Source organism: Hypomesus nipponensis, chromosome 11 (assembly GCF_054491055.1).
Source record: "Hypomesus nipponensis isolate SF chromosome 11, ASM5449105v1, whole genome shotgun sequence".
In the NCBI taxonomy this organism is placed as follows: Eukaryota; Metazoa; Chordata; class Actinopteri; order Osmeriformes; family Osmeridae; genus Hypomesus; species Hypomesus nipponensis.
The window spans coordinates 7,539,016-7,565,895 of record NC_140371.1 but is presented as its reverse complement, the minus strand read 5'-3'; the positions used below and the strand labels follow the sequence as shown (position 1 = coordinate 7,565,895).

General features: G+C 39.8%; 2 protein-coding genes across 2 annotated transcripts in view; one reads left to right on the top strand and one right to left on the bottom strand.

The window, feature by feature from the left end:
- chs1 (chitin synthase 1) overlaps window positions 1-23,761 on the top strand; it is a 64,198-nt gene extending 40,437 nt beyond the window's left edge. The window contains exons 10-21 of the mRNA XM_084709048.1: window positions 14,252-14,452; window positions 14,721-15,005; window positions 15,469-15,648; window positions 17,313-17,614; window positions 17,705-17,928; window positions 18,013-18,155; window positions 18,305-18,386; window positions 18,662-18,923; window positions 22,344-22,454; window positions 22,559-22,776; window positions 22,960-23,026; window positions 23,346-23,761. Coding sequence (XP_084565174.1) covers window positions 14,252-14,452; window positions 14,721-15,005; window positions 15,469-15,648; window positions 17,313-17,614; window positions 17,705-17,928; window positions 18,013-18,155; window positions 18,305-18,386; window positions 18,662-18,923; window positions 22,344-22,454; window positions 22,559-22,776; window positions 22,960-23,026; window positions 23,346-23,417 — 2,147 coding nt within the window. The 3' untranslated portion in view covers window positions 23,418-23,761. The remainder of the gene's footprint in view (window positions 1-14,251; window positions 14,453-14,720; window positions 15,006-15,468; window positions 15,649-17,312; window positions 17,615-17,704; window positions 17,929-18,012; window positions 18,156-18,304; window positions 18,387-18,661; window positions 18,924-22,343; window positions 22,455-22,558; window positions 22,777-22,959; window positions 23,027-23,345) is intronic.
- A 4-nt stretch (window positions 23,762-23,765) lies between these two features.
- On the bottom strand, window positions 23,766-26,436 carry mpc1 (mitochondrial pyruvate carrier 1). Its single transcript, XM_084709420.1, has 4 exons — window positions 26,401-26,436; window positions 24,820-24,916; window positions 24,604-24,736; window positions 23,766-24,239 (listed from the first exon to the last, which is right to left on the bottom strand). The coding sequence occupies exons 1-4, from the start codon at window positions 26,434-26,436 to the stop codon at window positions 24,215-24,217; spliced, it is 291 nt and encodes a 96-aa protein (XP_084565546.1). The 3' UTR covers window positions 23,766-24,214.
- Between the last annotated feature and the right edge of the window lie 444 nt (window positions 26,437-26,880).

The window sequence follows — 26,880 nt, the reverse complement described above, 5'->3', positions numbered from 1 at the left end:
GAAGCTGAGCTTCAACAGGGAAATGACTGTGGCGCTACGGGAATGTATGAGAAGGAAATCAGTCAGTCGAGCTGCTAATATATGTAGATAATTCTGAACAAACTCGTCTTCGATATGAATGTGTTCTAACGCATTTAAAATGTTAACACAAGAGTAAATATTTGACCATGATTTTTATGTTAGAGGAAGCTGAGCTTCCCTTGCAGTCTTACAGAAATCGCCACTGTTTTAAATCTATGTAATCTTTATAAATAATAAGTAGCTATGCATTTTTTATATAAAATATACAGAAATCAGTTGTAAAAATGTTGTTAAAAAACGGACCCCTCTGCAACCGACGCAAGCAAGCGCACCCTACAATTTCCCCAGAAATTGTACCCCCTCTAGTTTTGTATTATTATTGTTTATTTTCGCCCCCCTAAGGATCAGTCAATATTTGGACTACATAGACAACGCCTGTGTCAAAATGTTTGTCTTGGGGCCTGTTCCTTAAAGGCCGCTCAAATAAGTTAGACTTAAAGTCCCAAACCAGATTTGAATTAGCTTAACAAGTCAAGCTGGGCTAAAGCGGTTCCATGAAGGCCAATATCAGCTCACGCAGTCCTACTAATTCAAGTCAGATTTAAGTAGTCAAGCTAATGGCGCGTGCAACCTATTCTTAGGCAGCCCGAGAAGTAAAACATGGATCATACAATCCACCACGGCAAAAGCAATGCACACGGCCATGTGACTTCTTCCAGAAAGAACGCTCCCTTTAAGCCTTGTACTATGACAGCTCCCTCATCCACCGCTTCATCAAAATGAAACGACACGCCATGATTGAAGTGAATGATAGGCTACGTAGGTCGAGGTCCCTTTTTAGACCTTTAGTTATTTTGTTGATTAAAAAACAGACACCTTTTAAACACATAAATTTACTTTTTTGACATTGATTTAAATAAATAGCCAACCATTAATCAATACATAAGACAGTAGTCTAACTTTTTAACATGGTTGTGTCGGGAAACTGGAGGATGTAGCCTATTGATTTAGGTTTGTTTTGAAATTGTAGACTTATTTTAACAACTATATAGCTATGATAATTATACTCGGATAATTTAGATTGAGATAGGCCTATGCCTGATTCCTACAGTAAACATTTGAAATCACAAACTAGCTACGTAACGTGGCGTGTATCAAATCATTGTTCATCATCGTTTAATGCATTAGGCTAAATGTTGTAGCCTACATAGGCTATTTAAGTTGATTTTCTATCAATGTTGAACATGAAAGTGAGAATATCCGAGGTAAATCATCGTTTCCCCATTGGGTCAGTGTTACAGGAAGGTCTGGTTAAGCACCAAGTCATGCTAAACCTGACAGTTAGCCTGCCCCGGACCAGACTAGTTTTGCAGCCTAAGTTGCCATAGTAACCAAGTTCGAATTACGTTGAGCCAGCTTTATGGAACCGAATTAACTACAAATGAGTCCGACTAACTGACATAAGTCTGGCTTATTCGGTAAACTCGCTTTATGGAACAGGTCTCGATTGCGTTGCTTGTATTTTTATTTACGTTCCGTTGCACAGTTTAGGTGGTTACAACGTTTTTAGGGTTAGCCCAGCACACGTTAGCAACAACGCATGGATTTGATGTGCAGTTGTACAGCGAGTATCGTGCCGTGTAGTGATGGGAAGTTCGGATCATTTTACTGATTCGGTTCTTTGAATCTCGTTCAGTAAAATGAACTAATCTTTTTTCGAGTCATTCGTTCATTTCAACGGGAGGGGGGGGGGGGGGGCTATACGTCCACTGCAAACACGTATTATATTCTCATGTAGGTTAGTGCATGACATGTGCACCAGTAGATACTATTTCAAAATAAATTCCAGCATTAAAATAATGTATCATAACAGTTTGTATGATCATTTATTATTACACTAGCATTTAATTATCACGGCAAACAATTACACTGCACGTGAAAAATGATCCAAAATCTCGTAGAAAGACCGAGTCGGGAAATGAACAAATTGTTCGTTTTCTATAGCTACCAGTACAGAGCCTATGCAGGTCACATGAAAAATGATCCAAAGACTTGTACCCGAAGACCGAGGCGGGAAATGAACTAATAATTTCTGTTTACTTGGACGAGCCTATGCAACAGTCCCAATGCGCGGCCACGACAAAATGAACAAATCACTCTTTGAGAGGACTCGTTACTCCCGAGTCCTTGTAAGGATTCATTCAAAATGAACGAATCGTTCACGAACGACACATCACTAGTGCCGTGGTGTACTAGCGTGCAGTGGTGTGCTAGCGTGCAGTGGTGTGCTAGCGTGCACATGTACATTTAAGCAAATCAAGACTTGCATATACAGTAAGTAATGTCACATTAAATAATGTATTTAAACTCAAGCTTGTGTGGGGTGTCGCTGTCTTCAATGTCATAGCCTAAACTTTATGTCAAAAGAAACATTTTCATTTCTTGCGCTTTCAAACAATCCCCTCAGTGATGTTTGGCTAGCAACAGCAGCTAGCTTGCTCGTAGCAAACTTCTTTTGAATTAGCCATTTCCCCCTAAATTAATGTCAAACTTGTTTACGTTTTGGGGGGCATATTTTCAGTTAGCAGACGGTACTGTTTGAATAGCGATTCCATCTGAAATACTGCCGGTGACAACGTTGTTACAGTAGATTATTTCAAAGGGGGTTCGCTTGTTTCAAAGGGGGTTCTTGAGTAGATAGATAAATACTTTATTAATGCTGTGGGGAAATTCAGGTATATCTCACAGCTCTCATACCACAACAACCACAGACAACATGTAGGCTACAGACAACACGATACAATACAAACAGACAACACAACAAGGCCATGATGTACAGTGTAGATAAGATGCAGTAGCTAGCTAGTAGCTAAGCTGCCAGCTACGGAGCCTGCTGGACTGTCCTGGCAGGACACGGCGGAGATGATCGACACCGCCCACGAGGGGCAAGAGCTTGCCCCGCATCCATATCTTGATCTTCACAACAGTCACGCCTTCCTGATCAGGGGCCCGTTCGTCATTAAGGTTTGAAGCTAAATTAATCAATTGTCCCTTTACATTTACATTTATTCATTTAGCAGACACTTTTATCCAAAGCAGCTTCCAAGAGAGAGCTTTACAAAGTGCATAGGTCACTGATAATAACAACAAGATAGCCCCAAAGCATTGCGGGTAGCCAAAAACAAGAAGTACACATTGTGAACAACCAAAAAATAAGTGCTAAAGGGAAGAAACCATAAGAGCATGTAGTTAAGCAAGTTACAATTAAACAACATGAATCTCTAAGTGCAGGTGTACCTGTAGGAAAGCAATAACAATTGGATGAACTAAAATAGAATACAACAGTTTAAATCAGCTACCACTAACCAACAAGAGCAACAGTCTAAGCAAGAGTCATTGTGATCCTTGAGGAAACTAGCATTGGGTTCAGCAAACCATTCCTAAGGACCGTTGTACTCCCGGAACAAGTGCGTTTTGAGCCTTCTCTTGAAGGTGGAGAGACAGTCTGTGTCTCTGATGGCCCTTTAGCCCGTTAACATTAGTGAGCTAATTGAGAACCGCAAATATTGGTTTGTCGACGGCTAATCCGCATCCAAATCATGTGGTTAATCTCAATCAGGCTAAACTCATTGGGGCAAGTGCACGTGCACGTCCTACTTGAAAAGGCAAGAAAGGTCGATCACCAAAACCGTGATTTTCTAAAGGTAGGTATGATGAAGACGAAAAAAAAGACGAAAAAGAAGACGAAAGAGAGAGCGGTGAGATTCTCGCCATCCGAGCAAACTAGTTTCTATGAAGACAATAAGCATATTATCATGGCTAAGTCAAACACCGCCACTGCTGCCAGAGCAAGACAGGCAGCTTGGCAATAAATTGCCAATAATCTAATGCGTTTTTTTGGTAAAATGTATAGGCTCATCTTAAGTGCCTTATTGCCCCAATCAATCAGATCACATTTCTTTAAATGTGCCTGCTGGCAGTAGGCTTAGTGGAAATTAAACGTGCAATGAGATCTTGCTAGCGAAAATAATGATATCAACTCTTTCAGAATAAGTATAATAACAAGGCCAAAGAGTATACGAATTCATAGACATTTAAGAGGATACATGTAGGTTTACTGAAAGTGCTTACATCATGTACTCTATATGTGTATATGCATGTAGGCCTATGTGCAAATCACTCTTTGATTTCATTGACTGGGACATGGCCAGGGAATATGATGAATTGATTCATCAGCTGGTTAAGCGCCAATAGCCTACACTTTTCTTACAGCAACGCATGCTGCGGCTTTGCCAATGATTTCTGCATCGCCTATACTGTATAAAAATGTACCTGACGCAAAAAACCTCATGGCTATGCAGAGTCTGAAGCACAGTAAAAGTTTCAAGTAGCTATATTGTCAATTTCTTCAAATGTCAAAACATAAAAAGAAATCGATATGACGTTTCCCACTCTCCCACAGTGAAGCATAAAAAGCACAGGCACAACAGATAAGACGAGACATTTCTTAAAACATAGCATTGCATATTCACACACAGCAGCATAAGTTCATAAAGTATAAAGCTTGCTGTGATATTTGCAATGTGTATGGCCCGAGAAGGTCTTGCAAATAAATAAGTCCTTTATATGTATATAATATAATTACATACATGTCAAAGTCAATATAATATATAATATAATTATATACATATTAATTATAATATAATTGTATATAATTTTGGTAAATTGATATGTTACTATGGTGATTTATCAAAAGTTGCTTCCACAAACCAAAAAGAGGGGCGTTTTTTGATAATCTTAGCCCGAAAATTAGCTCACTAAACCGCTTAGCGTGTTACGACGAATACCCCCCAGTCTGTCCAGCCTGTATCTCATCCTCGACCCAGAGCTGCCAACTCTCACGGTTCGCCATGTGACACACGCATTTCAACCATTTCTCACGCTCTCACGCCACACCTTGTGTATCTCACGCTCTAAAGGCAACGGCAGACAAGTAGCCAAGCTAACGTTGTAAACAGTAACGGACGACGCAACATGTGAAGCAACATTGACGCGCAAACAGCCGTGTAAATACGCCTTGTGGGTGGGGGGGGTGAAGCTCGCAAAGCCTCGCCGGGGGGGGGGGGGGGGGGTTGTTGTGAATTGAGACACAAAAATATCCCCTGTATTTTATTCCATTGCTACTGAGAAACAGCTGAAGTTATGCCAATACTGTACATCACAGCTGATTCCCAACTAGGAAACACTCAGGTGTTGAGGTTCTTTCCATTGCATGACCATATGGTATAGACAGTAAAGAGGACCTCTTTGGGCTGATCTGGTGTGGAAAGAACTGTGGAAGAACGGTATAGAGAAACACAAGAAAGTAAGAATAAGACAAGTACCAGGACAAGGGAGAGGTAGACAAGTACCAAGACAAGGGAGAGGAAGACAAGTACCAGGACAAGGGAGAGGAGTTAAAATGTGTGGTGGCGCTCAGAGAAGGGCCAGAGCTAGGGTAATACTGTAAATGGAAGCTATATTGCATATTTATTGCAGTAATGTCCTGTTGCAAATGAAGCATTTACTGCAGCAATTATGTTTCTGTCTTCTTTTTTTCAATACTGTAACCGTACATTCTGTAAAGCTTCTCAGAGATGGGTCATTGATTTTTTTGTTCTGAATTTCTGCAGCAAAAGAAACAAAATGCATGCATTTACAAAACCCAACAAAACAAAAATGTAGATAGGCTTCAAAAGAAACTGAATAGCAAACACAATCTGTAATCTATATACTGTGTGACCTGACACATACCTGCATAAATGAATAGTTTCTGTAATTCCATCTGATGTTAGTGTTTTTTATGACCTTGTGCTATGATAATAATGCCGGCAGTGTCCGCTGCTCCGGCTGGTCTAAATTACCACGTCCAACCGGCCAAGGAGACCACGAAAAAAAACATTTATGTAGGTAGATACAAACTACCCCAATACAAACAAAATCATCACAATAGAACAAAAATAAAGTTGAGAAAACAGTAGAAAAACGAAGAGCTGTTGAGACACAATTTTAGGCTAAATAGTAGTAGGCTAAATGTTTGAAAATATCACTAGATGGGAAAAACTTAAGGGGACAGACCCACCTGCAACCAACGCAAGCGAGCACACGCTACAATTTCCCCAGCGATTGTACCCTCTAGTTAAAAAAAATAAAATAATGTATCCGGACACGTTTTGCTCGCCTACTAGTTTCACACCGTCTAAGCTTGAAATACCATTCAAACATTTGATAAAGTCTGAACTGCTCTAGTGTGCTATTGCTTTTCTCATTGAAAAGTTTTTAAGATATTAAAGTTTAAAGTGCTAAAAAAAATGAATGGGTTTCAATGGTTCAGAATGTTCAAGTCAAATTCCATTGTGACGTCATGCACTGACAGAACAGCGTCCATTTTTGACAGTGTTTAACACTTTCCTGCCTAAATATGAATAGTTTTTCAAATTGTAGACCTGAAATTTTTATACAATTTTGAAGACAAGAAGTAGGGCCCTGCCCTGGACAAATCCTTGACAAGCCCTGGACAGAGGTGGAAAGTAACAAAATACATTTACGATACTGTATTGAGTAGATTGTTGTGTATTTTGTATTGTCCAAGTAGTTTTTAAAATAGGTAATTTAAAATGTACTGGATTACTTTTTGAGTGAAGTATTGTATTTCTCTACATTACAAATCACGTCCGTTGCATGAGTAAAAATAGGCCGAGGTCACCGAGTAGCCTACTGGCGGTACGGACAAAACCCCAGAAAACAATCGGTTTTACATAGCTCAAGTTGCAACAGCCAGCAGGTAACGCAGCCTGGCAACTGCAGATCTACACTCTGGGGGTATGAACATGCCCCCAGAGTGTAGCTCTGTAACTACCTGGTTGTGTTAGCTGTTGGCTGTAGCAATTTTACAAGTATTACACACTAAGTGCCCAGCCTGCCATCAGAGCATTTTGCATTTTTTTCTGAAATGTCCCTGACAGCGAGATTTTAGTTAAATTTTGTTAATTTATGGGGTCAAACACTTGATATGGCCTTGATGTGCTTATTATCTGTTGTGTTTGTGAAGAAAAGAAGGAGGATGGCCCTCAGCACTAACAATGTAGGCTATGGTACTTTCACTTTTAATTGATAGTTTGAAAACATTTTACATTTACATTTAGTCATTTAGCAGACGCTCTTATCCAGAGCGACACAGTATGTACAGGGACATTCCCCCTGAGGCAAGTAGGGTGAAGTGCCTTGCCCAAGGACACAACGTCATTTTGGCACGGCCAGGAATCGCAACCTTCAGATTACTAGCCCGATTCCCTCACCGTTCAGCCACCTGACTCCATCATTTTATGTGATGTTCTGTACTAAAATTGCACATTATATATTTATAAGGGTCTTACATGTCATATAAGACATGTTTATGTTGTTATTGCATTTGTATAGACTTGTATACATTTTTATAGATTTTTCTTTAATTAAAAACAAAATAGTTTGGGATCTGCCGGGTACGAATCTTTAGATCCTTTTTCACGTGATCTGCATAGGCTCAGTACTGGTAGCTAGATAAAACAGAAATTATTTGTTCATTTTGACTGGGTCTTCGGATACGGATATTTGGAACATTTTTCACGTGACCTGCATAGGCTCAGAAGAGGAAACAGAAAGGGTTTGTTTACCTCGTTCACATTCGCGTGACTAGGTTTAACCTCTTATGGATCCTGTTAAATGTTCCCAAAAACGCCTAAACAGCATACCCAAAGTAAATTGACTGCTGTTCTTGAACCATTTGGAGTACATGCATGTAAATGGTCTCTTTTGAAAGCTGACACTCTGAAGTTTCTTCCCCTGGTGTCAGGACCCCTGTAAGTCCTACTGGTGTTGAGTAATAGAAGCTAGAACACAAGGAAACTGAAAGTTTCAATTTCCGCCTAGATTTTGTGTTGAAAACAGAGGCCTGAAGAGGCCCAGAGGTGGTAGGTATTAGCTGGAAGACAGCATTGGACCACAGGTTGAAGCCTTACCCAATTCAGATCAAAAGTCAAACATAATACCACAATATATTCATATTTGACACATGTTTTTATAAGAGTACATCCATGCGTTTTCTAAAAGGGCCTTTTGGAGACTCCAAAAGGACCCTTGGAAACCATTGCCACATACCTAGCATAAAATGCTACAACTTTTGAACTATTTCACCTACAGTCATAAGTTTGGGCTCTAATGAAAGGTGACACTCAGGGCTATCATATCCCAGATTCAGATTCACCATTAGTGGTGTTGAAACAAAGTAACTGAGGCATAAGAGTGCTTACCTTCTTGAAACTAAATGTTGTGCAAATAAAAGAGTCAAAACAAGAGCTATTGTGTAAAAAAAAAAGAAGTTTATATAAGAAAAACACACCAAACTATTTACATACAGTGAATTGTGACAAATGATTTACAATTTTACAAAATGTTTTGGGCAACATGCCAGTCATTGTAGCAGTCTCGTTTGGGGACAAAGCACAAAGCCACATCACAGGTTGCACACTTCACTGGTGTGCGTAAACCACAGTGTTTGCACCTCAGCCGACCAGCGGTGCTGTCTCCACTGATATGCACTGGCCTGTGACTAGCTGTGGGTTGAGGCACGATGGAAGATGAGGGACCGGGTAAGGGTTGAGACCCCAACTCTGCAAGCTCAACAGCCAGGGTCTCTCTGAAGGCCTTCTGGGTCAGAGGTACCTGTCCTTTTCCTTTTGCGATGTCTTTGTGAAGGAGGAAGGCGTTCACAATCCCAATGTCCAGGAAATGATAAAAAAAAGTCTTGTACCATCTCTGGGTCTTGTGGAGGACTTTATAGTATCCGATCAGTGCATCGGAGAGGTCCACTCCACCCATGCACTGGTTGTAGTTCTTGACCACTGGCGGAACTGGGATGTCTTTCAGTACCCAGCGCTGATCTGCACCTTTGACCCTCCTCTGCACTGTGTCCTGTGAATGTGCTGTGTGGAGTGTTGAACACAGGAAGACGTCCCTTGTGTCTCGCCACTGGACAAAGAGGAGGGAGCCGTTCCTTATCCAGCGAATGCTGCCGCGCGGAGATTTAGAGTCCAGACAGTTTTCTTTTGTTTTCGGGAATCCAATTCTGTTTGTGCGGATGGTTCCGCATGCCCAGATCCTCTTCTGAAGGAGGTCAAGGAAAAGGGTGGGACTTGTGTAGAAATTGTCAACAAAAAGTTTGTACCCAGTGCCCAGCAACTGTGTGTCTATTAGCTCCATCACTGATTCATAGCTGAGACCTTTGCCAGTGTTTCCTTGGAGCTTTCCTTCATACACAAAAAAGTCCCATGTGTATCCGCTCTTTGAGTCAGCCAGAACAAACAGTTTGTATCCCCAGCGAACAGGCTTATTTTTCATATATTGTTTTAGTCCAATGCGAGCTTTGGAGGCAACCATCCTCTCGTCAATGGCAATATCCTGGTCTGGGTGATAGTTCCTTCTGCAGGCTTCTCTCATCTCCTGATAAACTGGGTTGATCTTGCAAAGACGGTTGAAGGCTGCTGTGCCTCTCCTCTGCTCATTAGCAGCATCGTCCGCCATGCTACTCAGATGAAGAGATCGGGACATTCGGAGGAACTTCTTCCCGGTCATTACTTGCTTTGGGAAAGGAAAGCTGTGCAGTTTGTCCTTTCGCCAGTAATCATTAAATGCAGAGCATTTTACCAGACCCATGTAGATTACCATGGAAATGAAGGTAAACATGTCCTGCAATGTCAGATCAATCCAGGGGTGAGTGGGTGTGGAGTGGTGAGTCGAGCCAAACTCATTGGTGTTTAGAAGGATTGTTTGTAAAACTGATTTTGTCCAAAACAGTTGGAAAAGCTGCAGGGCTGTGTAGGTCGCGGTCTGAATTAGCTGGGGTCCAGGTGGGTTTGTCGGCCTGAAAGTAGGCTGAGGTGGAGTGATGTCAGGAATGTCAACATCATTCCATCTCTCTCCAGATGGGGTTGTTGATGCTCCAGCTTTAGTTCTGCTGCTGCCTCTCCCCCTTCCTCTTCCCCTTCCTCTTCCTCTTGGCCTTCTCCTGCTGGCAGAACCTCTCTGTGGAGTTTGAGGCTCATCACTGGACGAGCTGCCGCTGCCCCCCTGTCCTGCTGCTGTACGGGGCCGCTTGCTGACTTGAGCAGGAATATCTGGCTCGTAGTCCTCATCAGATGTTTTCCTATAATGACAATATAAACAGCCAGTTACAAACCATTCCCATATTTTCTGTATTCTACTTTTCACAAGTTTACTGCCTCAAACATTAGCACTGAAACAAAGACACCCCCCACCCCCACAGTTCACACCTTGAAACAAAGAGCCACACACCTCCCCCAAATGCAGTTCAAAATTGGAAACACAAACACACACACGAACTTCTAAACTTCTAATGAATAAGTTATTATACACAAATATAGTTTTTCTGTTGCTAGAAGAAATACTGGGTGCTTTGGCTATGTAAAAACAATGTTATACCATGACAAATGGAGCTATCTGCTCTGATTCAGTAAAACAAGTCACAAAAACAATAACGAAAACAAAATGTTGCTGTGTGTTTGTTCCAAGTTTCACTAAATAAGATAAACTAATAGAGTTACTTACTGATATGGTATAAAACATTGTTTTTACAACGCCAAAGTAGCTATATTAGTATCTTGAAACGTGAAACAAAGAAACCTCAAATGATTACAAAAACACGGCAACATTTTGTTTTTGGATTTCAAACTAAAGCTTATTCATGCGGAATATACAGTAAACTGTTTTATAATATAAAACAAAACTTACTTATCCAGGGTAATATCTCCTCCTTCCAGAAATAATTCCTCAGCTTCTGAATCGAACTCTGAAAAATCTGTGTTTTCCTCAGATAAATTGTCAGAAAAATCACTCTCATGTCCAGTAACTTCTTCCAAAACTTCTGTGACACTATACTTTGTTTTCTGTGTCTTCTTTGCCATGATGAAATCGATATCCAACTGCGTCAAAACGCTGTATGATTCTCCGTTTACAAAATACGCACAACGCATGAACATATGTAGCTCCTTGCGCATAGAGTGTAGCTTTTAAAAGTTCACCTTTACCTGGGAAGTCCCACATCATTGTTTTCAGAAAGCGATTGGCTAAAAGACCTGTCAGTCATTTCCAAGATTGGTTTTGATTGGTCTGAGCTTCAAACAAAGAAAACAAAGGTGGGTGTGATGGGCCATCAAATTCAGATGAGTCGTTGGTTGGCTGTTGAAGGCCTTGGACAGGCAATGGAAGCTCCCAATAGGTCAATCATGGTGTCAATCAAAAGAGGAGGATTCAGCGGACATTTTGATGCCTTTGGATAGTAAATAGACCGTTGCTAGCCTGAGAAAAGACAACTTTTATGTGAACAACTTGTTTCTTTCGTCGGCTAACTAGTATAATGAAACAAAGGATAATGGCTATTCATGAATGTAATACATTCATTTGGACGAACTACTGGACATGGTTAGATACTTTGGACCTTTGGGAATGTAACGCAAATCAAGTTTTGATGGGTCGTTTGCATACTTGGACTATTCTGAACCTTTTAGGGTGAGTACAACGTTTTATTTTGTCTTTGTCTGGTGAACGATGTATGAACAAAGACATAAACAGTACTTGCTGTTGCTAGTTGAGCTTGAATTGGTTTATTTCAATGAAAGAACAAGAATCGTAGCTTTCCAACAAGGTATAATATGTGTAGCCGTCTAAAATAATATATTGTTAAAATTGAGTGCGTTCTCACTGAGGGAGGGGGCGCAGCGTTTCTGGCTCGCCGGCGAGCCAAGGAACGAGAACAGGTTAATAAGACATGAATGATATTCGTTCACAAGTAATAATAATTTTTTGCACTTTACTTACAGTTCAGTGCAGCGTAATGTGATAATAAATGACCATTTCAAATTATACAAACTCATGAATCATAATTTTAATGCAGGAATGTCTTTTAAAATAGTATCTGCTGGTTTACATGCACTAACCTACATCAGAATATGATATATGTGTTTGCCAGGGAATTGGCTATAAAATGTGAAGTGAGCAACACCAGCCCCCCCCCCCCCCGGACTCGAAAAAAGAAGAATTCACAGAACCGAGTCCGTAAAAGTATCCAAACTTCCCATCACTAGCCCTCACTGATATCAAGTAATGCTTACAACATCAAGCCTACGGCAACTCCCGAGGGACAAAACACCCATGCCCTTTGTCACGTAGAAAGGTCTGCTACTAGGCTATCCTCAGGATTTGCTAGCTAGCTTAACTTATACTATATCTAAAATAGTTTTGTAGACATAACAATGGATTCTGCCACTAAATGAGTGATTTGGCTTTATTTCTGGACATACTATCCACAACTGAAGTGTGTTACACAATGTGCATTGCTCTTGGTACCCAGAATGCCCTGCGGCAAGCTGAAAATCTACTAAGTTTAGGGCATTTGCTTAGTTAAATAAGCGTTGTTTGGAGTTCTATTGTTGTGTTCCTTCTGTTTTGATATATGTAATGCTATGGTCTATAGTTTAGATCATTTGAGTGTTCACTTTGATTGGGAAAGTTGTCTAGTTAGATCGGTATCCAAGCTGTCCGCTATGACAGTGCGTAATAACAGCAAGTCATGAGTATCACAACTAACTTTAACTTTAAGCAAATAAGTTCTGCCTACTCACTAGTTCTCTCAAATGCGTCATGAATTGTCATTTTTTTTGTCATTTTTTGTCTCCGGCAAAATTACTAGATAGCTTTTGTTTACCAACCACAGGTACATCTTTTGTGAGGTTTTTCTGCACTACAAGCGAACAAACCTTTAAGACAGAGCCGCCAAGTGCAAAAATGATTCATGCAATTTTCATCGATGTATCTACAAGAAGGCTGCACAACTATAAATGCTGAGCATGTGCAGTGAAGAAAACTATATGACAACAATAATGTTTAATGTAACTGGCCCCTCTAACAGTATAACTGTCCCCTAATTGCCCCCCCTCCCTGAATTGGTCTAGAACCGCCACTGAGTAGTACACCGGACAAGTATTCTAATAAACACAAAGGAGTTACTCCTTACATCTTATATTAGGTTTTATTTATGTGTCGCTTTTAAAAGTGTGACAATTGTGCTTTGTTAGTTGCAGGTTGTATTTGCGTGATAAAGATAGAACCCATAATGTTCCAATAAATATTTGTAGTGCCCCTCATTCCTCGGTTTTTGGCAAAAGACAAAATACTTGGTAAGGCGCCCTGAGATCTTTTTAACTAACATAAAAATATTAATTTGTAAGTTGTTCTTTTCAAAGATGCCAAAGGTGACTATAAAAAAAAAAAAAAAGATGCATCTGCATCCAACGTAACTTAAAACCTCTTTTAATATACATTTAATATATAAATTAATTAACATTTAATATATAAAAGATCAAAACTGGATAGACAAAATCAATGGCCTGAAATTATTCTTTTTACTAATTGAAAATAAAAACCCAAGCTTTTGAATGCCAGCTGTGGTGTGGCTCGGGTATGTTGGCCCACAGCATGAGATGGCGGCTGACGTCTATGGGCAACACGCGGCACAACCAGTTACCTCATGGCGTGGTGATGTTAGGAAAGTTGGTTGAGCAGATAGACGGCGTCCAGGGAGAATATTAACAGAGTTTTTAGAAGTATTTGATTGTCCAGAAGAATGGAAAGTTTCATGAATTTGGCTATCCGTCATTCTGTCTTTTCCAGTCTGACACAGTCCCTTAATGAATTGTAACCAACTCACCAATTACATTCATAATATGGTCACCTAGTTGATAACACATCCAACTTACTTAACTTTAATATCCTAAAGTTCAAGTTTTACAAGGACTGCAAAACTTATATAAAAACTCGACACACAAACTCTGATCTGCTCTCCACCATCTTCTGTTTCCATTCCTCCTAATATATATCCCGATAACAACAGGTCAAGGGTCAAAAGTAATCAACCAATAAGCTTAAACTGAAATCCAAATGTTAAGCCAGCTGAAACATAATTATATAAAAATGTGTTTACAACATTGGAACAGAAAAAATGAACAAACAAATGTAAATGCAATATCAAATTAAATCTTAGCAAGGTGCTAAACATTTTAGAACATACAAAAAAACACCACACTTTTTGTGTGATATGGTGCTTGATATCAGACTCTAATGCAATTGCCCTCCTCCAAAGGTCCAATGGTGTGGTACCAGAAATTTGAGTATGCTGTAGGACACTGGCTCCAAAAGACAGCTGAGCATGTGTTTGGTTCAGTCCTCTGCTCGCCTGGTTGCTTCAGTCTGTTCAGAGGTTCTGCCCTCATGGATGACAATGTCTTGAAGAGATACACAACCACAGCAACAAAAGCCTCGGAATATGTCCAGTACGACCAAGGTAACCAACTAACCATAAATTTTAACTCCAACTTAAACCTACATTCAGGTCTGAAATGGAAAGTCATCACCAAATCAATTGTTGAGTACTTTTAGGCCATTTAGGTCCAATCTGGTTTGACTTACTGGAAATATAAAGGAGTGCTTCATAATTATATTACACATATCTAAGGAGTCACTGTAATGCAATTAGCTACTTTCCCCTAATCAGTCAATACCTCCCCCCCAACCCCACACACACACTCCTCCCCCCACACACCTCTATCCAGGAGAGGACAGGTGGTTGTGCACGCTGCTGTTGCAACAGGGATGGAGGGTGGAGTACAATGCAGCATCTGACGCCTACACTAACTCGCCCCAGGAGTTTAAGGAGTTTTATAACCAGCGACGTCGCTGGGGTCCATCCACCTTGGCCAACACCCTGGATCTGCTGCACAGTGGAGGAGAGACTGTCAAAAGGAATAGCTCCATCTCAAGACTCTATATTTTCTACCAGATGTTCACTGTCAGCTCCTCCATCCTTGGACCAGCCTCTGTCTCCCTCATGATAGCAGGTAAAGCTCCAAACTCTAGACTTGTCTTCCTTTCACTACTCCTAATTTTTCTATTTAAAACTTGGCTTAGCTCATATCTACTTCCATCAGTAAGCAGCTCTACTTTTGCCTGTTTTGTCCTCCAATCCCATTATTCATGACTTTGTATATTGTTGGGCAGGCACTGGGAAGATAACATACTATAACATACAAGATAAAATCTTAGCTCAGCTGATCTCTATGAAGAAACAGTAATAATTAACGTTGGTACTGTCACGTTTCAGTCATCAGTAAATTAGGTTCTATACATTATGTAGCAGCATTAAACTCTGATAGAAAAGGGTGGTTTGACATGAACTTTGTTCTGACACCCAGAATTAGATTAACCCTTAAATGTTAAATAATAAAATGGTATACATACATAATTGTACTTAGTGTTTCTTGTTTCTTAGTGTTTCTTGTGTTTGCATTGTTTTCTTTCTAGGAGCTTTCCAGTTTGTGTTTCAGATTCCAGGGACCCTGTCCATCGTCATCTCAGTGATCCCACCTGTATTCTACATGTTTGTGTGCTTTGTGGCCAAACCCAACCTCCAGATCTCAATTGCAGCCATAATGAGTGTTCTCTATGCCTTCCTCATGACTGCTTCCTTCTTCTCCATTATTGGTGAGGCTCACCCATTAGCTGACTGGCTGGCTTTTGGTGGCACATACAGAGCTACAACAGTTCCTCAATTGCAGAGCATATCAAATTCTAAAGGCTCATTGCGTAAAAACACATACCAAACACAATCTAAGGCTTTACCGCAGCAGCCAGGGTTCAATTCCAGTCTGGGCCCTTTGCGGCACATGATCCCCGCACGCTTTCTCCTGGAAAGGTCCTGTCTGTCTCTTGCTGTCATTATCATTGATAAGCAGAAATGCCTAAAATTGTGCAAAAGTCAATATATATATATATAGACCTATATTTTTTATAAATATTTTTTTTTAAAGTAAAGCTAAAATGATTGAAAACAAAACAAAAACGAAAAGCCAAACAAAACAAAAAGCTAAATTTCACTTTCATACTACCAAATACAGAACAGTACAAGATGCTTAAAGTGCTTGAAGTACTTGAATTTTACTATTTGAAATTTAAGTCCTGGAAAACCCTTGAAAACAGTCATATTAATGACGAGGTACTTGAAAAGTGCTTGAATTAAGTGTTCATAAATATAAAAAAAGCTCAAAAGTAATGCCTCAGCCCATCCCCCTCCTACGAAATTAATTAAAGCACCATCCATTTTTTCTGGCATTCTTTGGTTTGCGTTATAGCATAGGATCATGTTCTCAATTATTTTAAGTGTTTTTCAAGACAAACGTCTAATAAACCCACTGCTGCCCGTCTCATTAATGTTAATCAAAGAACAAAAGAAAAAGAGAAAATCACTCGCTGCTCTTGATTGAATAACATATGTAGCTTTAATAAGGATTAATTTAAAGGAAATGAAGTATATGTTTGATAAAATCTCTGATTGTAGTCCTTGAAAACCCCCAAAATAGTGCTTAAAAAGTTTTTGAAAGTTCTGGAATTTGTGGTTGTAATGTTTTTTCACGTAAAAAAAAAATCTTGGATGCCTAAGACTTTTGCATAGTGCAATTCTTTAAAATAAAAATTTAGAATTTCTAGAATGGGTTTATATTGTGGAAGATTTATCGTTTGTGATGTTTATAGAACAATTTAGAAAGGAACACTTGGTAAACTCTGACAAAGCTTTGTCTGAATGATCAATTTACAAATGTATACAACATTGACAGCACTACTTCAAGAAGTTGTATGTTAAACCAGTATTGGTACCATATCACAGTACAGATAGTTTTGGCATAGGCTACTATAGGCTACTGGCACTTTGAAAAAAACAACAACCGTAAACCTAGTAGGCCGATCTGTCGGAACGCAGCAATAAACAGTTCTCTGTCTTTAGAGACATTCAAGATTTCAAGATATTCCACAATATTGCCGTAAAGAAGTGCATATCGACATATTTAAGTACTATGTGAAGACATAGTTTTTAAATATTTTTATTATTAACATTTAACATTTTTTGTTGAGGTCTGAGAAGTAGCCGATCGATTCCCAAAGTATTGATGAGGAAAGATTATGCGACTTACGTGACAGTGTTATGGAGCATTCACATCAACACGAACAATGCGTCGGGGAAACGCATTGCAATAAATTGCCAATGAAAATGAGATGATGGGATTTTACGGTCTACAACGCTCTGTTAAAATATGTTGATATAGCCTGCAGTATATTTTTACATTTTAATGTCATGTATGTCATTCCTCTAGGTGACATGGTTCAGCAGGAAACATTCCTCACGCCCACAGGGCTATTCCTGGTCTCCATGACAATCATGTACCTGGTTACAGCCATCTTGCACCCAGAGGAGTTCAGCATGATCATCTACGGACTAATGTACTTCATCTGCATCCCATCTGGCTACCTGCTACTAACTATCTACTCCCTGGTTAACATGCACATAGTGTCTTGGGGCACCAGAGAATCGAGCAAAGAGATGGAGGAGAAAAAAATGCAGAGTGTTCTCTGTGACCGTAATTGCAAACTCTGCTGCTGGGACGTGAAAATACAGGTTTGTATTGATACAGTGGGGATCTGTGCTCAGGAACAATGTAAAATAAAGGTTGTATTCTAATAGACTATAATTTTCATTTCATTACAGGTGACTCAAGAGACAGATAATATGATTCTGCAACAGATGCAGAATGCCATTAGTCAGAAGACCCAGGCAGTCCCTTCCTCATCTACATATGAGGAAGTACTACAGATCCCACAGGAAGGAAACAAACACCATGATGCCAGAAAGGAGATCCATCCAAGTGGCAAAAGGTGTTTCTCTGATAACAAACTACAGCATGAAGATGGAGACTCAGCGTCAGGCTATAGGTACACTGATAGAATTTCAGGATTAATTATAGTCTGAATGACACTTATTTAAAATTATATCAATATAATAATATACTATTTCAGTAGGAGTGACGACAGCGTCTCTAAGAATGTCAGTACAAACTCCAGCCTTGACAATGAAGATGACAATGAAGATGACGATGACACTATGACAATGTTTTACGATGACACTATGCATGTGGAGACAAAGTTGGTCCCTGATAGTGGTGGGTGGTCCAGCTCAGCTGTTTACATAATACAATACCTGTACCTAAGGTTTTACTTTTAGACACATTATTGACACAACTATTGTTTCAAATTACGATAGCTACTAATACTAAATGCAGACATTATTTTTTTCAATTTGCCATACCAGACTGGGTGGAGCCAGTCAAGACTGAGTTCTTAAAAAAGTTGACCTATGCCAACATGAAGAGGAATCTGCAAGAGCAGATCAGGTAGGCCTTACATCCAGTTAAATGTTAGTTCTAATATTATTGTTCTATTATTTTTGCTCTACTGTATATCCAGTTATAGGTTAGTTCTGGACCTGGAGTTCTACATCCAGGTACAGGTCGGTTCTATAACTCTAGTGCTATATATAGTTAAAAGTTAGTTGTATAACGATGGTTTTATATCCAGGTACAGGTCAGTTTTAGCTATGTGTCCAGGTAAAGGTTAGTTCTTTATCAAGCTCTGTATCCACGTACAGATATGCATAACTCTTTCTCAGGTACACACTGCGTAACAAGAACCAGGAGGATGTGTGTGAGGAGCTTGTTATGATGCTGACGGACACAGTAAATGGTGAACTGAAGGACAGGGTGGGACCAGAGGATATCCTTTCAGAGAGCAAGCTAGAGGAACTTCAGTATGCTCTGGATGAGCAGGCACGACGGATCCTGAAGACCAATCGAGCTGAGCGACTCGAGAGGAGGGTGAAGCGAGCCATCGAGAAAACACTTATTGCCCCTCAGGTGGAGAAACTGACAGAGGTAAGGCATATTGTGCATGTTTATACAACTGTAACTGACAAATGTTTACTTCAGAATAGGGTCCGTGGTCAAGCATTAAGCCATTGGGACCTTTGGCACAATATGTTGAGATTTGAATTCCACATCGGTATTTGTGATTCTGGGGCCTCATTACAGAAACGTCTGAAATCCTATCTTATCTCAGAATTTTTGGTATCACAGAAACGTGTTTCCTGTCGGAAAAAAATCCCATTTCATTTTAGGATAGGAATTTAGCTATTACAGAACCATCTTAACCTAGGAATTTTCATGAAGTTTCAATTCCTAAACTAGAGAGGGTACAATTTTTGGGGATGTAGGGTGTGCTTGCGTCGGTTGCAGGTGGGTCCGTTTTCCCATCTTGTGATATTTTCAAGCATTTAGCCTAATCATATAGGCTCTGTGCACAATCGTACTGACGAACTTCCGCTGTAGCCAAAATTCGGGCTATCGGGCTATATTAGGCTATCATGTTTCAAAGAAAAACGATTATGGAAAGAGGGGCAGAAATACAAATGATAATACAAAAAAACGGACAGTTAGCGTTTCAAATAAAGACAATCAAGTTTCTATACTACACTAAAATGAACACATCGCTAACTAGCTTAGACGCTAGCCGACCGGAACACCACATTATACTACTTACGCTCATAGTTGTGCAGATAACTGGATATGTACAGTTTGAATCCCTTGTCCCGCTTGCTTGTTGGGGGAAAAGCATTTACGATGCGATGGACGTCACTGACGCTTATTTAAGGCAGGTCTTGGAGACATCTACTGAAGCTGAGCATTTTAGAAACTCAGGTGATTCTCTCCAGTAAACCAGAAACTGATTTCCCTAATTTTGGCTACAGCGGAAGTTCGTCAGTACGATTGTGCACAGAGCCTATTGCATAATTCATTAAGAACACCCTTTGAAACAAGAAACCCCCTTTGAAACAAGCTACTGTAACATTGTCACTGGCAGTATTTCAGATGGTTTTTTTATTCAAATAGTACCGTCTGCTAACTGACAAAAAGCCCCCCAAAACGTAAATAAGTTCGATATTAATTTATGGGGACATGGCTAATTAAAAAGCAGTTTGCTAGAGGCAAGCTAGCTGCTGTCCACACTTAACTGATTGTATGAAAGCGCCGGAAATGAGAATGTTTCTTCTTCGCGTCGGGGTGCTGTTCGCCCTGTCGGGGCTTATTTTCCCCAAAATAACCGGCATTCTATACATTATCCCGCTTAGTACACGGCTACTTGCCAACAAAAATAACTTAACCCAATGTGTCTTTTTACAATGTATTTGTTACCATTTGTATTGTTGATCAGCAGAGAAATAGTTCGCCAAAGACGTTGAACTTCATAGACTTTGAAGGTTCTTTAGGCTTCAAATCAGCTGACGTCGCTAAGCAACAGAGTACGCTGGGGTTGAAAAGTTACCGGACTAGCGGAGTGCTACGAAAGACGTGAATCCGAGGCAAAAAGGCCACTTCCCTTGACTGCTGTCAAATATGCATAGCAACGGTCAAATATGAGAAAATTGTTCACCGCAGAACGTTGGGAAGCCCCATTCAAGTGAATGAAGCATTCTACTGTATTAAGAACAGCCGTGTAATAAGACATAATAAAGTTTAGCCATAGCTGTGGCATTGAAGACAGTACTGTAGCCTACTACTACACACTGCCAGTGGGCGAGCCAAGTCTGTGACTCAGAGGCTATAACGTCAAAACAAGACGCGGTCTCACTCAAATTTCAAGTTTTACACAAATAACAAAAATATGCTGACCCGCTGGCTGTCTTCACAATCGCCATATCTTTAAAACACTGCTCTCCATTTGGATGTAGAATTGACCCTGGTACGAAATTAAGAAAATACTCATCAGATGCAGATCGACAACACTGTTATCGACGAGTGTCAATACTCGTTGCTGCCGCAATCGTCAATGGAGGCTGACGGGTCTCTCCCAAGTCAAACAAATCAAAGTTTTTACAGCAACCTACATTAAAATCTCACCACCTGGCTGTCTTCACAATAGTCATATCTTCATAAAATTTCCCTCTTTCTGTTTTTTCATGTAAAATTGAGCTATAAAATTAGCTACGAAAATACTACTATGATGCTTTCTAGCATGGCTGCCGACTAAAAGACTAGGCGGTCTCACGGGCGACCCGCACTCGCTCAAATTACAAAGACTTTGACGACCTAAATCAAACATCCGAGATTTCAGTTCCACTCAAGATCGCTTTTTCAACAAAGCAAAATAGTTGGGATTTTTTGGGGTGGGATTTTTAAATGAATGCTGTGGCAGGATCTGAAACCTCACTCTACTGGCTGGTTTCTGCAAGGAGTGGTCAAAAATTCACCAAAGTAGATTTGATTTGTTGCTATAAAAACCTGTTGGTTGAGGTTATTGCTGTGAAAGGAGGTGCGTGTGATACCCTATTAACTTATATCTTTGCACCCATGAAATCAGAGTTTTTGTTAAATGTCATGTAAAAATGTCATGTAAAATTAGTAGTGCTGTCAAACGATTAAAATATTTAATCGCGATTAATCGCATTAATGTCATAGTTAACTCGCGATTAATCACAATTAATCGCACATTTTTATCTATTCTAAATGTCCCTGATTTCTTTTTGTCCCAATCTTTTTTCAAATTTTAATGCTCTTATCAACATAGAAAAGTGGTTCGGATTTGCTTTATGCAAATATTTTTTTTATTGAAAACAACATTGCAATCGCCTGGCTGTGACGAGGGGGCAGAGAATTCGCATCAGCTGTGTGCTTGGCCATCAAGTGGTATTTCAGACTGGACGTGCTACGATGATAGCTCAGTTTACAACGACAAAACACACAGATCACTGGTCTTGTCAATAGAACCATTTGGCAACTTTTTAAAAGCAAACTTTCCATTCAGAATCTTACTGGCATCCATTTCGGCATCTCGCGCTCGTCATCCACTCAAAATAACGATATCCGTAAACGGGCTCTGCTAATACTCTTTAGCCAGCTCGCAAGCCAAACGAGTGTTTGGCGTGCCTGTTGTTTTGTTTCCGGTCTAACTAGATCCGGTGTGGTGTTGTAGTTTTTCCAACGTCGGTAGTTGTTGCAACAGCATGTGAAAAAAACTACAAAGTTTGCTAGGCCAAAAAGAGCGTTAATCGCGCGATAAAATAATTGACGCCGTTAATTTGGGTTTGCGTTAACGCCGTTAATAACGCGTTAAACTGACAGCACTAAAAATTAGTGAACAATGACATTTTCATTTTCTTTTGGGTCCATTATTTGGAATGTCAGTATTATGAATTGAGGTATACATTTACTATGGTTTCTTTTTTACAAAAATACTATCTCTGTAGGGTTTCGCAAAATTTCGAGTTTACTATCTTGTGTTTTCCTGTGTGTCTGAAGGATGAGACTGACTTCTGGATAAAGCTGCTTGAGAGGTACCTGTCTCCAATTGTCGATGACAAAGCTCAAAAGGAAGTGGTAACCAGAGAGCTTAAGTCCCTCAGGAACAAGGTGGGATTCCTAACTTCCTGTCCTTATTCAGTATTTGTCCATATTCTACGTATACACAAAACCTTAATTGTTTTATGGCAAAAACATGTTTTTGTTTTTTACAGGCTGTGTTCCTGTATTTCATTGTTAATGTTCTGTGGGTTGTGGCTACATTCTTCCTCCAAGCCATTGGAAATGATGTGATCAGCATCAAGATTCCCAAGTTCTACCCAAATGGAAGCCAGTCTGAAGATTATCTGAAGGTGGAGCCTCTTAGTTTGATGTTCTTGCTGTCCTTTGCTGTTCTGCTGATCATCCAGTTCCTGGCCATGCTCTACCACAGGTCAAACATTTGCTCTCTTTCATGCACACAGCCAAATATATCAGACAAGGAGTAATATATCTTTATAAATAGTAAGAGAAACACTGATGTGCTGCACCATCCAGCATGCTTGTTCTTGTAAGAACACAAACCAGACTTCAAGTTCTTGTAACCTGTGACTGTGTATTGTCTGCGTTTCCCCAGGATCTACACTCTGATCCACGTGGTGTCCTACAGGAGTTCAGAAAAAGACTACAAGGAAAAGAACGAAGTAAGTGACCCACATAGTTAATACTGCTGCAGTGTAACAAAAGAAAATCTGCACTGTAAGAAACACCTTACTGTGTCATTATTAGCTGACAACACCATTAAACAATTACGTTGTTGTAAAGCACATTTTTTAAATGACTAGAATGGACATATACAGTATATCCAGTTAAGAATCCATCTCCAAGTGTGCAATGGAGGAATGTAGGGGTATGTGTTTGTATCTGTATTGCTAAATTAATAGTAAATAATAAAGTATATTTTGGGGGGTTTGTGATGGTTATGTTTGTTGCTGATGTGTTTCTGCTTTACCATTTGCGCAGGAGGATGATGAGGGGCTTATTCTAGAGAACCAGATCGCCAACGGGCTGGTCATTACTAGTGACGACCTTTAACTAACTGCAACCGTCTGGTGACCATCTATTAATTGGGTTTGTTACTTTACTGCATGTTGATGAGTGAAAGCACTGCATTGTATGCACATTTAGTATGTGTGGAATTAAAACTCAACCACAGTGTGATGTGTAATTATTAGAACGTATTATTGTGTACAATAATGTTAGTGATTCTGGCCTAAAGTAAACAAAGCCCTTTTAAACATGTCATTTATAATAGTTTTTAATATTATTTTGGAGATTACTCATCTTCTTTATATAATTGATTGCATTTCAGGGACTGAAATAAAATGTGTGTATCCTGTCAAATTCAAGCTATCAATAAAACATATTGAAACAAGCTAGCACTCGACTTTCCTCAAAATATTTATTTTATCATTAGTCATACAGTATACAGAAAGTGGTTACACAGGCAATTCCAGAAGAGAAACCAAAAACATTGTTATTTTCATGTATATCTGGATTAAATGTTTTACTAGTAGTTTTTCAGAGATTGTGTGGAAATATTATAGCAAATAAATTAATCAAATGACAAAATACCATTACATACAGTTAACCATCATCTTCAGTCAACAGTTAACCATCATCTTCAGTCAACTATATAAGTAGATGTTTTTTTAATCTCGAACTTGTGTGTGATGCTGTAAAACAATTTAAACAAATTGTCTGCATGAAACTTGGATGATTGATTTCAGAGACATCAATAATTAAGTAAAAAGCATTTAGGTGGGTGTGACATGTTTTGGTAGAGTAGAACGTGTGTACCCAGGAAAATACTGGAGTCTGATGCTTTGGAGCTAAGAGGCCATCTTCTTCTCCATGCTGTAAAAGAACATTAATTAAAAATTGGTATTTTGACATTGCAATAGATGGGACTTTGAATAATTTATTGCGTTGTTTAAAGTTAATTACTGACAATGATAGGGAGATATTGAGTTATGCATATTTTCACCAGCCATGATTAGGTGAACTTGTTGATACGGTAACAATAACCTCGCACCAATGAAGTTACTTGTTTAACACAGAGTTGAATGTACTATTTGCAAAGCCAAACAACGCCCTTTTCAAATACTTGACCTCCATAAACTAGTAAGACTGAGAACTTAAAGTTTGGGCTTAATGGGGCCAGTTTTTAATATTTATCTGATGAAGCAATCACTGACAGCACAGAAACAATTGGTTATACTTGTATTTAATGAGTCGGCCTCCCTGGATGAGCTGAGCAGTCTCATTGGTCAGATGGCACGCAAATAACAGCCAATTCCTGGGTTGGACCTTGTAGGCAAACCTCATAAAAAGCAGCGAGTAGCAGGTCAGGGCTGCAGATGAGGAATTAAGGAGTGAGTTAAGTTAAGAGAGAGTGCGTGCATGTAAATGCATTTGTGTCTTGAAGTCATCTCACCAAAAGTCATCCTGCCACTGATGATCTCTGGGCTTTTCTTCATGTCTGAAATGGCAGCAATAGGCAGCCCCCAGTTGGCAACAGGGCCCCAGAAGTGCTGAAGAGGAGTGAACAGTAACACTTTAGAAGCCTGGTTCCCTCTATACCATTTTGTAGATGGTTCATCTTATGACTAGTCTTGGGCAACTGTACGTACAAAAAAAATTGTGTATAATAATGTACAACGGACTAACATAATATGCTTGGGAAAAGTCAACCAATCAGTAGATTGTATCTAATGACATTATTCTGTAACCTGGCTGGAACTTGTGGAAGGAGATCAGAATCCTTACCGTGCTAATCAATATGATTTGTCAAGGTTGCAGACACACAAACAAAAATGAGAAAAGAAACATTGTTAGGGCTTGCATGAAATACATGGGGCATTTAAGTGCATAATTGGATGGTAAGAGCTAAGACGGTATAGTCCAGGCATTTTATGAAAAAAGGTAGGACAAATTGCAACAGAAGCAAACTCAACAGATTTTGGATCCTTAATATGTTAAGAGTTTATTTTAATAAGTTTTGAAAAAGACCCAGATATAGCCTATTCATACGCCTATTCATTTTTTTCTCACATGAATAGGGTAAAGATTTGTACCTTTAGATATCACCGTGTAAACTACTGAGCTGATTACTCACATCAAGACAAACAAAAAATGTATGACAAGTTTTTTGAAATTGTTTGTTAACATGGGCAAACGGTGAATGATCTAATTAGGTATGTGCTAATTTGCATAAATACTAGGGGTGGAACGGTACACTGAAGTCACGGTTCGGTTCATACATCACGGTTCGGTACGAGTTCGGTACAATGGAGGGAAAAGCCAAACAAACCAGGTTCTTCTACGAGTGAATATGGCGCATTGAAGATTACATGTAAATTCCAATTGCTTCTGTGATTTTTTTGTTGCCCTATTTGTATGTGTATCTATAGGCTGGTTAAGCACTGTAGGGAGAAGTTAAATAGTTTTTTTTGTCTTGTTCCAGTGATTGGCACACCCGGCTGATGGCTTTGGATATGTTTAGTCACGTTATGTGCGCAAGCATGTTAGATGTATTTCCACTCACATACCCCACAACTGCTGAACAGCGCAGACACACAGTGCTTGTCTTATCCACCACTCTCTCGCCTGTAGCTGACTGGGAAACCGAAGTTTTCCTAAACTTGCGATCTTAAAGAAGCCAGCGGGTCCTCTATCTCTTGTGGGTCGCCACCACTCGCCATACACGCCCTTAGTGCTGCTAGCTATCTCTGACTCATGGCAGCGCCAATCAGAGCTTCAGAGCAAAGGCGGGGCAAGGTGTCCCTAAAGAACACAAGTATCTAACAGTAGTTCCTCATTACATGAATTAATTTGCACGCAACCTTTATTTATTATACCGTGTATTCTCTGTGTAATTTCATGCACCAAACCTTGAGCCCGTACCGTTTCAATACAAATACATGTACCGTTCCACCCCTAATTAATACTACAACAGAAAGAACGAAGGGGAACCTTCGGTTCATACTCGCATACGTATTCCAAAGGGAATACGTACGTAAGGATGCTGTTCATTGACAACACCACCATCCATTTCAGACTGGTCTCCAAGCTTGTGGACCTGGGACTAAGCACCTCCCTCTGCAAGTGGATCTTCCACTTCCTGACGGGGAGGCCACAGGTGGTGAGAATCGGTGACCGCACCTCATCCGTACTGATCACTAGGGCTGTCCCCACTTAGTCCACTTGTCGATTTTCTGGTCGATATGCTCTTGGTCGACTAAGATTTTTTTAGTCGAGCTGCCATATGGCAGTGTGAGATCTGATTCCCGCTAGGGCTAGGCGGTATGACGGTATATACCGTGCAACGGTAGAAATGTGTCTACCGGGAGAGATCTGGCTATACCGTTTCAACTGCGGTATACTCTTATACTATATTTTTGTATTACACGTGTCAATTATAGGGATGGGCGTGGTTAATCGAATATCCGGACATACTAAAGTAAGTTAGTATTCCAATACTTATGAGCGTAGTTTG